The sequence below is a fragment of the Meleagris gallopavo genome, chromosome 6 (genome assembly GCF_905368555.1).
Source record: "Meleagris gallopavo chromosome 6, MGAL_WU_HG_1.1, whole genome shotgun sequence".
NCBI classification, from domain to species: domain Eukaryota; kingdom Metazoa; phylum Chordata; class Aves; order Galliformes; family Phasianidae; genus Meleagris; species Meleagris gallopavo.
Window position 1 is genome coordinate 46779452 of NC_139409.1, and position 14117 is coordinate 46793568.

At 43.3% G+C, this 14117-nt stretch overlaps 1 protein-coding gene across 1 annotated transcript; it reads left to right on the forward strand.

The window, feature by feature from the left end:
• The first annotated feature begins 256 nt into the window (after positions 1-256).
• Positions 257-2198, forward strand: FANCD2OS (FANCD2 opposite strand). The gene has a single exon (XM_085226606.1). The coding sequence runs from the start codon at positions 396-398 to the stop codon at positions 828-830; it is 435 nt and encodes a 144-aa protein (XP_085082732.1). The 5' UTR covers positions 257-395; the 3' UTR covers positions 831-2198.
• Positions 2199-14117: the final 11919 nt, after the last annotated feature.

Below are 14117 nucleotides of genomic sequence, written 5' to 3' on the forward strand. Positions count from 1 at the left end.
GCCATTCACCAGTCCCCCAGGTCTTTTTTGGCAGGGCTGCTCTCAACCCCTTCATCCCCCAGTTTTTATAGGTAATGGAGGTTCCCTCAGCCTAAGTGCGAGACCTTGCACTTGGATTTGTTGAACCTCCTGAGGTTCAGCTGGGTCCACTGCTCAAGCCTGCCTAGGTCCTCTAGGTCCCTCTGAATGCTATCCTGTCCCTCTGGTGTGTCCACTGCACCCTACAGCGGAACAGAATAAAGCACTAACAGGAGGAGGATGATGTGTGAAGAGACAACGGCAGACGAAACCGCGGTGCCGGGAGGGCTGCTGGGAGGACGGGAGACGGCCGGGAGACGGCCTCCCCGGCCAACGGCTGTGCCCGGCGGGCAGATGCCGGCTGGCCGCGGGGCGCCATGGCGGACGGTTACCAGCTGTGGGCCCCCTCGCCCCTGGACGAGTCGCTGAGCTGGCTGCGGGGAACGCAGCCGCAGCCTCCGCCCGCCGCTTCGGCGCACCCCTTCCGCTGGGCCGGCCTGCAGGCGGCGGCGGGCGGGCGGCGAGGCGGCGGGGCCGCGCTGCCGCGGCCGCAAGCCGTGAGGTTGCAGAGCCTCGACGCCGTCTTCGAGAGGCTGGTGACGGCGCAGCCGCCCCGCCGGATCGGCGTCCTGCGTGTGTCGGAGCGCTCGGCTTTCTGCAGGGTGGTTGACCCGCGGCGGTGGCGGGCCCGCGGGCTGCGGGAGGCGGAAGCGAGGGTGGCCGCCGCCATGTGCCAGCAGATGATGCGCGCCATCCTGCTGCTGTACGCCGCCTACAAGAAGTGCGCCTTCGTCCTGCAGCACGCCCCCTGAGCGCCGGCGGAACGCACCGCGGCGGGCCTGGCTCTGAGCCGTGCCCGCAGCTCTCACACTTGGAAGCGCCGCCGAGGCTCTGCGCGCTGAGCGCGCAGCCTCACCTTGCGTGGCCTGACTCCAGGGCAGTACCCGAAGGCGGCTGGCGGAGGCGGGAGGCTGTGGAGGTGGCCACCACCTCCATCCGGTGGATGAAAGCCTGCGCGCCCCTTGCAGAGACGTGGCTGCAACGCCTGCCTGCGTTTGGGACCTCCGCCTCACTGGTGCTGCGGGGAAGCACGATTCTGGCGTGCCGTGCTGCGTGAAACATTGGGTGGTGTGTGCAGGGACAGGACTGGAGGGATCTCACCCAAAGGAGAGGTGCTGCTGCTGCTGGACAGCACTCAGAGAAAAAGTGCTTACACTTGATGTATAGCTGCAGGTACAAACTGCAAAACTGCTTCCCCAAGCTTGTGGACTTCAAAGTAAAATCCTTCATTTATTCATTTCTAGAGAAAAGACCTGCTGAAAACCCTCAGGAACCCCTAAAGATAAGCCTTAGTCTCTTTAGTTTGTACAGTTCACCACCCTTGTCCATTATGAGAATTAACTGGTTTACAAAAAATTCAAATTGCTGTTCAGCATTCAGAACAAAATCTCTGCTCATTTACAACTAGTGAAGGCACTCGTGGAAATACAGTCTGCAAAGTTAAGCCATCTACTTTTTTCTTTGTTAGTTTGTTTTACTTAGCTAAGAAGTAGAGGAATACTTAGGACAAAAGTCGTGCCAGAAAAGTTATCAAGAATTTTTGCCTGTTTTAATTGAAACTTTCTGTACAATTAAATGCATAAATATGGTGCATAGCTTGTTTACAGCTAATGAAAACAACTTGTAAAGAAAGTTTTTACCTTCAAAGTAACCTAAATAATATTTCTAATTGTTTTAAATGCTTTTTAAAAATATGTGTACATAGCTTTCTAGAAATGTACTGCTTGTATTTTAGCAGTCCAAATAAAAATTGTTCTGATGTATTTCTGGTAGTATAGGTCATTTATTATGAGTTCCATTAAGTAGGGTTACAAAGTATCACAAAAATTATAGCTTCCAGGTAGAACTTCAGTTAATCTCGTCCATATAATTACAGGGGAAACCATTTATAATGCGTTTATAGTCAATATTTAACGCCGCTCTGATAACATAATCATTATTCATTCTACTATGGAGGTGAACGTTCAGGGTCATCCTAGCATTCAGTTTTTGCTTGTGATGACCTTCAGAAGTGCTTTCTCACTCCCAGTTGTGTGAAGTGTTTGTGCCCTCTCTTTAAATAGGAGCTGGTTTGCTTTCTCTGCTCTCTGGAACAAGCTAACAAAGTTAGAATAGGCAAGTGTGACTGCTGGAAAGTACAAAACAAGAAAGAACGAACGTAATGCAGAGTGTGTTCTTTACAATTGTTAATATTTTTAATGAAGTGTTCAGCCTTAAGAAGAATCCAAGGTTTGTGCTTTGCTTGCCTATGGAATAGCAGCAGGGTATCAAAAACAAATGCTAGCTTTGGAGCTGGGTCTGCAGTTCCTGATTTTGTTCAGAGCTGCCTATTAAAACAGTATGGAGTCAGCCCTGCAGCACTGTAAGCTCGATTTTTCCTGTAAGTCATCATCAGAGCAGTATTCAGACCTGGCTCTGTGTTTTGGGCTCCTTTGAAGGCAAATTCGTATCTGCTTTCCTTCTGAATGGGATGCTGCACCTTTAACTAAGAAATGACAAAAGTAATTGAAAGTATGAAAATAATATTTATGCAAATGGATTATTTGACTAATAACTGATTTTTCTAAAAATCTTTTTCTAAAGTGATCGTGAAGACTTTAATAAGCACCCTGTTAGCTGCCATGAGGATAGATAATCATGAAGGACTGTACAAAGGAAAGTGAGCATTAGGGTCTGTTGATGGAACCCCTGCGCTTGGAAGGGTTGCAGGATCTAAGCATGGGCCATTAGAACTCTGCTGTTCTAATGATTCCTGAGAAGGTGATTGCTCTGATAAGTCTGGTGCATTTCTAAGACGTGTCTTTAATGAATTGCTGGTCTGCAATGATAGGAATTAAAGGGCTGTGTCTGGTGATACATGCTGGTGCGGTTCCCACTGTTTCACAAGCTACACTGGGAATAGATTTTGAACTTTGTGGTACTGGGCCTCTGTTCCACACTACTGACTTGTAAGTGCTAATCCTTAGGCAGGTAGGCACAACTAAGCAAGTTGGTATTGTTGGTTTGGCTGCAGTAAGAGCTACTGCTTTTGATACAGTGATCCTGTTCATGTACAAAGATGGAGAAATACAGCCTTTTTAAACACAGTTCCGTGTAGATAAAGCTTTCTTTCCAGGAGGCCCAGGTACCACAAGTTTTTCTAACCCTTCTAAGTTTCACACTTAAATGGTTTCTCCTGCTGTTTGCTCGTTTTCCAGTTCCTTCCACGCACACTACTGCAATGAAACCAGTGCACCCAGCACATCATTGCTACTGGCTTTCAAGCAGGCCTTAATCATCACATTCTGTGCCTTGGTATTGTGCTGTCTGTTGATCCAATGATATTAAACAAGATGTGTAATTGCCTTTCTGTTTTCTCTGAATAAGTGCATGGCATACCTTTAGATTCAGTGAGAGCTGAGCTTGGATGTAAATTGAATAGCAGCCACCTGTTGCCATACAGGATTCCTCTGGAGCCAGTTCAATGGTCCAGCCAGTCAGGGTAAGAATTTTTTTCCAAGCCAGCAGACACTTGCTTAACTTCACTGACATAATTCATTTTTCTTCAGCTAGTTGGTTCTCGGGGATAGAGATAAACCCACAGATAAGAAAGAGCAACTCATACATCTTTAAACAATATACCACAATGCCATCTGCTCCTGGACTCACTCTTACTGGTGTCCCCAAGTTACCATTTTCACTTTTGAAAAAACAAAGTAAACCTGTGAAATCTAGATATATTTATACAAGCATAATAGATACTTCCTTCTAAGGAATAAAACTCCTTCTAACGTCCATTCTAAATTTCACCTGTAGCCAGGCAGTCTCAATTATTTTATTATTATTTTTTCCTCAGTGGGAGCTGTGACACTGATTAAGCATCCTTTTTGAGGGATGCTGATCAGGTACCCGTAGGCACAGCTGTAAAACATGCTCCTTTCAGTCTAGTCAGGGCTTTGCTCAGGTATTCTAAAGCTGCGTTATTCCTACCACTCTTGAAGCAGGTCTGCATAGAGCCAGCTGTGTGCTTTGTTCAGCTCGCAGCAGGCTGCAGTAGGAACAGAAGGAGACAGGGAGGACTTGGGCTCCAGGTGAGACTTAGTCCTGGTTGCCTTGGGAAGGCTCAAAGCAGCAAAGCACCATCATCTTCCATGCTAGAGAGGGATACGCTGATTTGGGAGGTCTAGAAGAAGGAAAGAGAAATTGCCTTCACCATTTAAATGACAACGACTTCTTTTTCTCAAAGCTTCATAGTGATTCATGATTTGCAACATAAACTACTCATTCTGTTGCCCTGGATTGTTTCACTGAGTTCAAGATTAAACTTGGCATTCTCAGTAGTAAGCTGAATTCAGAGCAGCATTGATTGCTGCCTCAGCAGTGCTGTGATCTGCTTGCGGCTGCCGTGGAGACCAGGAACTTAAACAAAGGGAGAAGATGGGCCAGCAGCTGCAGCTGAGCTGATGCATGTTTACATACGGACTCCGGACAATCTTGGCTGTAATTGTGTACTCCACAAAACACTCGTAGGATCACTGCTCGGAGGCTCCTTCAACTGCCTCTTCTACTGTGCTTTCAGAGAGAATTCGGCCATTTAAGTTTGGCTGTGCCTCAGATGCATCCACAGCATTTCTCGTCATCTGTGAACAACTGTGCCATCACATGCCACAGAGACACTAGCAGCAGTGTGCCCTCCTCAGCTCTGGAGCAAGGAACAAGGCCCCTTCACACAGCTTGCACATGTAAGGCCCTAACAGACCATCAGTCTCCTCACTGAGCTGGTCTTTCACTCACGTCTCTGGGGCTTTGTTTGACCCTCACGAGTCATCCCCACACTTCCGCTCTCAAACCTGAACTCTGGCTTTGCTTGATCAGCAAAGCTGATTTTTTTTCTATTTAGAGATATGATTCATAACATCTCATGGCACCACGTATTTTCAAAGTTAATCTGATCAGGCCCAAATTGCGAATCACTCTGTTTTTGAACCACACTAAATATACTGCAGATGTGAGACTTCTGTTTCCAAGTTCAACTGGCAGGTCATCACATGCATCCTTATGCAGATGCAGTGGAAAAGCATCCAATTCATATGTTCAATTCCTTTAAGGAATCTTAACACCAGCACTAGACCTGCAGCTGCATGGGGCTGGCTTATTGTTCAAACTACTGCAGGCAGGGATGAGGATGGCCTCCCCAGCTGCTTCTATAGGATGTGGAGATGGGTATCCTGTTCTCTTTGCTTCTGGGACTTTCAGAGATGGTCAGATGTGGCACTAATTGGGAATCTGGCCTTGGCCCTAAGTTTGTGGCAGTTCTAGAGTCTGACTGGCTGCTTAGCAAGCAAGCAGAGCATTGAAAAATGCTCCATTCTTTCACATCAGTGCAAATCCAGGGGTTTAAGCCAGTTTTGTAGGCATAAAAGGTCTTCTCAATAGGCTTTGCATGGCCATTCCACAGCACGTGGTCTGCAGCTGATCAGACAAGGTTGGGATGATACACAACTACTAGCAACTGATGTCAGTGTTTCTGTTCCTGCTGTTTGTACCTTATCAGCACTAGTGCAGAAGGAATCTCCCTCTTCTAGATGTTCATTGTGAGCCCTTTTGGGGAAAAACAAAACGAAAACAAAAACATTGTTAAAGGAAACCAAACTTATTGGGGAAAAAACAACAACAACAGCAACAAAACCACTTAAGAAAGAGTAAACCTTAGTTAAAACTTTACTAAGCATGTTACTGAATTCTCTGCATCCTGACTCATTGCCTACTGTCGCAGTATTCTGTTTGCTCAGGGTAGCTTTTGCTTATATATAATGACAGCTGCCTTATTAGGGATTCATCTTGAGATTCTGACACTGCAGAACGTACATAACACCTCGGAGCTGCAGCACCTTGCTTATCTTGCTAATGAGATGCCAAGATGAGAAACAATGACGCAAGTTCTGGCTTAGTCATGAGACAGGTGCCACCCACACTTGGGTTGCGCACAGCCACAGCACAGGCTGATCTGTTGGTGCCAGAAGGAAAAAAAAAAAAGCCTTAAATCACTGACAGGTGTAGGAAGCAGTGCTTCCCTAGTGAGTGTTCAGCAGCATTAGTCTGGGGCTCATCACATAATTTTCTTCCTCTTCTTTTGTCCACATGGCAAGTAGTACTTGGGAGCTTGGATCTCTCCCATTCGTTAAGTAAACCTTGATGAGCCTGGAGGGAAAGGGCAACAATCAAGAGAGAAACGATCCTGTTATTGCCTAACTCCTTTCCAAATGTATAGTTCCTTATAGCACACCAGAGGCTATTTTGGAAGAACTGCTGTTGTATCCTCATCCTTCAAACATTGTGCACATTGTGTACACTAAAGTAAGTCAATCCTGTTGGGGGCTTTTCGTTCAAATGGCTGTTTTTTCAATTAGAAAGAAAACAAGAAGCATGATTAAATTTCAGATTGCCGGTCTGTTTACAGACATTGGCTTTAAAATGTATTTGTTAAGCACCATCTGCTGTACATTCAGAATATAGCAACTAAACCTGCTAATCTCTTTCCAGCTTTTAATGAAGTTAAAAACTATTTGAACGTTCTCTATTATCAAATACATTATTTCAGCTGCAGAATGTTCAAACTGCATTTCTGTATTTCCAATTTCATTAGCTCTGTACCGTTACACACAGAACAAAGACTGAAACAGGCACTTGGGGGAGAAGCTGCATTACACAACGCCACGTCCTAGGTCAGGACAGCAAAGGAGACAGGGAAATAATAGCTGTGTTGAGCCTGACTTCCAGATGTATTAAATAAAATGAGATGAATACAACCGAAGAGAAAACATTGCCTTTCAAGGGCAAATTGAGTGTGCTGTGACTGCAGGACAGTGATATAAACAGAAGCTACACATCAGCTCAAGATCCTAAATGGAGAATATTAGCTTTGCAGTACAGTTTAATTATCAGATCTGTTATTACCAACGCTCTCAGCTGTCGCAGCTCTACTGACAATGAGCTGTAGGTGATGAGGGAAAGCACTCCAATTACCAGCCTGAATTGAGTGAAAAGCCTGAAAGGAGTATATAAACATAGGAAACATTTAAATGAAAAACAGCCGCCAGACATTTCTTTTCCCTCAGCTTCTGTTAGGCCTTTCTTTCATATTTTCTTAAAAGATGATTTTCTTTTTGAGCAAGAAAAAGAGCCAGCACAGACTGACCAAACCAATGAAGGAGAATCCTGATGCTTAAAAGTGAAGCTTTGAATTCTGGCCTGGCCCTTTCCAGGAGGTTCCTATGTAAAGTTGGGTGCCTTCACTGTTTGTGGTTCTCACAACAGACTTGGGTCCAAGCACTTGCAGCAGCTGGAGGTATCCGTAGGACCTATATTGTGCCCCAGCAATAGCACAAGTGCTCAGGAAAAGCTTTTATGTTGCGAGGTGTTGACTGTTTTTGAGCTTAATCTCACCAACAGCCTGCTGAAGTCTGGCAAGAGAGAAATGAGGGTGAGGAACTGCACTTTGCTTGGGAGAAAAACGGTCATTGCAGCATTCTTGGTGAGGATGCCACATCTAAAATAGCTTTGAAAAATAACACTGAGGAACCATCACCAATGAGACCAAGGTTAGAGATAAGTGACCACAGAAGTAGTCACCTATCGGGCCTGCTCATCCAGCCTGTGAACTTTAGCGTGTGACACCTCTGCATTGCCTCACATCCCTGTAAAGGAACAAAGACTGGCAAGATGAGCCTGTCCTCCTCACAACGAGCACTCCCTGTGCTGAAGAAGCCTGTCATGGGGACTTCACACAAGTGTACTTAGTATAGACCAAGCAGGGAGACCCATATCACGCCCCTTTAAGCTGGCATCCTGTGTTCAGATTTGGAGTCCTCAGTACAGGAGGGACATGGAGTGCATCCAGAGAAATTATCCAAGGGATGGAACACCTCTCCCATGAGAACAGGCTGAGAGAGCTGGGGCTGTTCAGCCTGGAGAAGAGAAGGCTCTGGGGAGACCTGATAGCGGCCTTTCAGTAACTAAAGGGGGGCTGCAGGAAGGGAGAGGACAGACTCTTCGGTAGCATCTGTGGTGGTGGGACAAGGGGAAATAGCTTTAAATGAGAAGAGGGGACATATAGGTTGAATATAAGGAAAATGTCTTTTACAGTGAAGGTGGTGAAGCAGAGGAACAGGTAGGCCAGAGAGGTAGTAGATACCCCATCCCTGAAGACATTTAAGGCCAGGCTGGACCAGGCTCTGAACAGCCTGATTTAGCTGTGGATATCCCTGTTCATTGCAGGGGAGTTGGACTAGGTGACCTTTAAAGGTCCTTTCCAGCTCTAAGGATTCTGTGATTCTGTGATTCTATAGCTATGAAGCATGCAGCACTAGTAAACCTATGAATTTAAAGCAAACAAACTCTTACCTTCTGTGCTCTTCCTGTCTCGGTCCAGAAGTGTGAAATCCACCAAAAATATCTTCTTCTTACTCAGTCCTGGCCATCTGGGTTTATGAATTATTTGCTCTTTCCAAAGTAAAGCAGGTTCCTCTTTGCAATAACTACTTAGCAGCTGCAAGGTCTGATCTATAGCCCCATGGATGCTTACAGGAGCCTTGCACAAACACAAATCTGTGAATTTCTAGGAAATTTATTGCTCCCAAAGTTTCAGTGGTTTTATAAAGCATTACTATTCCAGTTCCAGAGGTAAATGGCAGTAAAGGAACTGGCCAAGTGGTATCACATAAGCCAGACATCACCAGAAGCCAAAGTATCAGCTCCTACATCACAGGTATACCTAAAAGCAAAGGCTCCTCTTTCCTCCATCCACCCAGGAAATTACTGAATTTAAGATCAGTTCTTGGAGAACACAGCATCAGCCATTGTGTGGAAAAAATTGTGTGTTTCTGAGTTAGACCATGTAACTCAGAACAGCTGTTTTCACTGATAGCTATGAAATAATCAAGCCTCAATTTTTACCTAGATAAAGATAATAAATATTAAGTATAAATAAATAAAGTTTTTAAAGGGAATAAATAAATTCTTTACAAACATATCCATCACAAACCTGCTTTTACAAAATTATATTAGTACAGTATTCTTGCAAAAGCTGTATAGACATGCAAAGACAGGTCATGTCCAAGTTGGAATTTTGGAGTTCTAGAAGATACATTAGACTACGTATTTATTTTAAATTCAACCAAGTATAAACTGAGATGTACTGATAACAGAAGTTTGTTAAAATCTGAAATAGATTTCATAGTTCCATGAATGCACCTCAGGATAAATCTCTTAAAAAGTTAGCATGAATACACGATGCAATTCTAAATATTGCACTGCAAACATTCTGCAGGGATGCTCTTCACACCTCAAAGCGTTCTACACAAATTGCATATCAAATATCTCACGTAACCAACACGAACATTAATGGCTTCAAAGATCTAATATGTGTGATGCACACTGTAATTTTCCCTGCAGCTTCTCTTCCCCTCGATCATTTGCAGGGTAACAGTGAATTATAATGAACAAGAGGTCAAAAACAAAACCCCCCCAAAAACCAACAGTGTAAAACCCCATTCCAAACTAAAAAAACCTCATGTCTTTTGACAGAAATACTATTCTATGAGTTCCTCCAGGGTTATTCCTGATGCACATCAAGATGAAGAAATTCAGGACTGGTACATCATACATGGGGAGATCCAAACCCCTGCATATTTACACCCCAAACTAGAAACATCCACGTGTCTGAGATGGGAGAAATAACTTCCTCCAAACACTACTCGGTTATTCCTGTTCATTCAAGACATAGGATGTTTTTAGCTGCAGAACTGCATTAGTACATAAGCACGTCTGGATTTTGATCTCTATTCTGTTGAACCCAGCTGAGTGTTTCTACAGGTCTTGAAAGTCACTCAGGACTTGTTAACACAGTCCAATACTTGAAGGAAATGCAAATAAAATAAAAGAAAATGTTTAAAAATCAGTTTTAAATCCGTTTTTTTTTCAACAGTTTCTATATTCACTCTTCCTTTCCCCTTGTTAATGCTATTTACCATAATCTGTGAAAGCAAGTTAGCTGCAACAAATTACTTTTATGTTTTTCCTTCATTTAAAAAGCATAATTATTTATACTGATTTAGGCTGTAGCTACTTTTATTCTAGCACAGTGCCATCAGAGATTGATATTGAACTACAAGTAGCAGCATTTAAAAGCAATTAGAAGTGAAATAATTGGGGGCACGCACATCAGGATTGTAGTTTACTTCCACAACTATAAAATCTCAAACAGTTTAAAACCAGTATGGCTAGCAGCATTTAATTCACTGAAATCCTTCCTTCCTTCCAGCAGTATAAAATAAAATAGCATAAAATCAACTCCAGTGTGTCCCTTTTCTTTAAACATCCTTTTTCTTTTAACTAAAGGAATAAAACTGAGTAAGGGATTAGAATGTAAGAAATGACTGCATCAGCATCAGAAATCAGTAGAAAAAAATAATTCTCTGATCTTCTGAAGTCTCCAGAAAGCACTGACTTCTATGATGTTCTAATAGCAGATAGCAGCATGATCATAAAACAGATCTATAGAAATGATGAAGTACAAAATATCATCCTGAAAGATTTAAGATTTGATGCTGCAGGTGCTGAACTCCTTGGCCCTGACCCAGCAAACCATTTAAGCACGTGGTTAGGAATCAGCATGCATGTTACCCCATTGAAACAAACAGAGTTATTCAAACTTGGAGCACACAGTTAAGTGCTTTGAAAGATTGGGTCAATAAAGTACCAACCACTTACTTCCAGAGCATAAGTCTGAATTACTGCTAAATATTACGTAGCTGTTTGTTACATGGCTTATATACCACTTTCTGAAGCACACTCTGAAGCATTTCTTCACCACAAGAAAAAAATGCAGGCCTGTCTGGGCAGGAAATTTCTCCATTCCCATCACTTCACTTACATGTGCAAAACCAAATTACGCTGATGCTCAAGTATAAGCATCCCACGGGGAGCTCATATCGCTATCAAAGGTAACGGTGGTTATATGATGCTGCCCGCTCCATCCCATGCGCACACACTCCATTAGAGCTGACTTCCTCCTGTATGCAAGCCTAGCATAGCAGCTCACAGTGAAAAGGGTAAAGTCATGCTAATGGCAAATGTCACATTTCATAAGAAATATCGCTTGATGCTGAGCAACGCTGCTGCCTGGTGAAAGAGCTGTTATCAAAAAGAAAGCTTGTGCCTCCTTAATTTTGGGTAGAATTTGCAATTTGATCGTACAGGTAGGAGCAGGACTATTTCTAAATGTGCTTTTGTAGCCTTTGTTCTGACTGTTGGAGACTGGGGAATAGCTGTGTGCTTGCTATAATACATATCAAGGAGGAAACCAAAACACATTTGTTATGCTCATGGAAGCAAGAGAACCGTATTCTGCAGATGTTCCTGCTCTCAGACCAGGAAATAAGATCCCTTTCCTTAACTGAGGTGACTTTTACTACTGTGATTTAGGGGTTGTGAAGTTGGAATAGAAGCCCCTAATTTTATTTTAATTATGCTTTTATATACCTGTCAATATATACCAGTTCTGTTCAGATCTGAACGTACGATTCCACTGTGGTTAGTGCTTTTTTGTTCTGTTTTGCTTTGTTTTGTTTTTGCTCAGGGACTACATACCAATTTTGCCTTTGTTTGGCAACGGTTTGGTTCTAACACTGTAGAGTGAAAATATCCACGTGGGACAAAAATGTAAAAATCTTATTACTGTTTCCTCCTTTTTGCCTCTGACCTTCTGCCTGTTTATGTCTCACCTTATTGTACCATCTTCACTCAACTACAGCTGCCTGGTCAGCTGAAGGATCCAGAGTTACCTCCTCACCTTCATTGCAGAACCCTGTCCTGCTGTTACAGACTGCATGGTGCTCAGCTGTCACGGTGATGATTGCACTAGAAATACTGATCTGTGCAACAGCCTTTACAGGAGAGAGAAGGAATTCTGTAATGGCAGTGCAGTTAGGTTTCTGTCCTGAAACTTTGCAGTGTTTCTGCAGATGTTTTGTACAAAGGCAGAAATCTCTCTCACCACAGGGCTTTCTAATATGGTAAAATCAGGGATAGCAGAGCAAGCATTTGATCAGCACACGTAACATAAAGTTCCTGTTTTTCAAGTACTGAAACCTCGGAATAATGCTCCCTTCATTGGAACAGTTGAAATCCTGTAACATCTCACTGCTTTGGGCTAAATGCTATTGACTGCACCTCTTTCTCCAACTCATCCATCTGAAAACGCATGGGCTATTGTTCACATATCCCTTATCTCTGATGTTACCTTGTCAACTATTCATGAAGGAGAAATAAATGTAACTCTAAGCAGTCGCTCATCAATTCAGCTTTTGCAAACGTTGGCTTCTGTCAGGGAGAAACTAAGCAGTGCCTTTGAACCCCCTGTTCAAACAAAGCAGATTCTGATGAGAATAACATTTCTTTTAGTTTATTTATGTGATGTAAGAATAGGGCAGGATATAGGAATCTTTTCATTTTTACTCCAAGTGCATACCTAACTCTGCAGAAGAAAGGCATTCTTGGAAGATGTGGGAGTACCTACAAGGTCTTGGGCTACAACTCAAATTGCTCTGCTTGGTTATGTAAACCTCAATATATACGACAAAAAATAGACACAACTGAAAGTAAATGAGGAGGAAGTAAATGTATTTTACCTCCACAAATGCTAACTGAAAGCTGGCTTTGAAGCAACAGGGATATGGGAGATATGGGACAACCTGATCCAAAGCAGACCTAGACAGCCCGGTAAGATACTTGCTGACGTTCCCCCAGTGAGGTTTAGCATTTTTCTACCTACAGACTTGAAAAAAGGTGCATAAACAAAAATACCTTATTTTTCCCAGTGAAGTACAGAGTCTTAAATGACTTGCTGGGGAACACATAACGGGTTAATGGCAAAGCTACTGATCCAAGTCTTCCCTTGAGTCCATCCACAGTTTCTCAGACTTCCCTTTTGGATCAGGTTTTGGTTGGAACCTCTGCTCCTTCGAATATATTTCACTTATATCGGCAAAAAGTTACATGCACAGATTGACCTGAGCACAAACAAGATCAAAACCCATCTGTTTTGTATGGTGAATATACCATATGAATCGTCAGCCTTATGCTGTTATGAAAAATACATTTTTGCCATAGCGTACTAAAATTAGAGTATCAGTAAATTTTGTCAAAATAAATTTTGTCAAAAATAAATCTCCACCGACATGCAGGAACTTTCCAGCCCTAGCACACTGGGAATAATATTTCATGAGCCAAGAGAGGAGAATGAGAAAGAATGCTGCATAGAGGAGGAAGATAGGCTGTAACCCAAACTTTCTGAGGTTTGTGGCCATTTTATTATTCCTATTATTGGGGTAGACTTCCAGCTTCTGCACAGTGTGGAAGATGGGCAAACAGTAGAGTAGAGTGAGACAGCCTCAGCTGTGACTGATACAGCGTGAACAGCTCAGTTACAAGTGCACCCTGAATAGCACTGGGTAACTACCCATAGATAGGGATAGAAAATCTCGTACCAAGCTGAAATGTGGGAGCAGTCTCTAGAAAAGCAGAGCTCCTTTAGCTTATCCAATACAAATGAGCTAGGCAGATGATAGCTCTACCATGGCCTCAGTAATTGGAGTTCAGAGGAAAAAGCCCAGCACCACAGCCCTAGGGCACAATCAGATAGCTTAGAGGTAAAACCACTTTCTTTTCTTCCCCGGTTTACATCACTGAAGCAAAAAGCAGGGGGCTGCCCTCAATTAGACAGATGTAGAAAAGCAATGCTGAGGAATGAGTCCTCATTTTGACATGACCTATAGGTCAGGTTTCAAACCGAAGCATTTAGGATTTCAAAAATAAAGAGTTCATCCTACAGATAGTCTGCATCACCTCTTCACCTGGCAGCAATTAAGCACTGCTTGAATGCTATCAGTAGCCTGAGAGAGCTGGAGGGCTCTGCCTTCACCTTTCACTCACCTTCATTAGTCAGGAGAAGAAAAGAGGACACCTTTGCATACTCTTCATCTATGCAATTCACTGTGCAT

Bases quoted from the DNA above. Each gene is read 5' to 3' on its own strand.
- FANCD2OS (XM_085226606.1), top strand. From the start codon at position 396: ATGGCGGACGGTTACCAGCTGTGGGCCCCCTCGCCCCTGGACGAGTCG.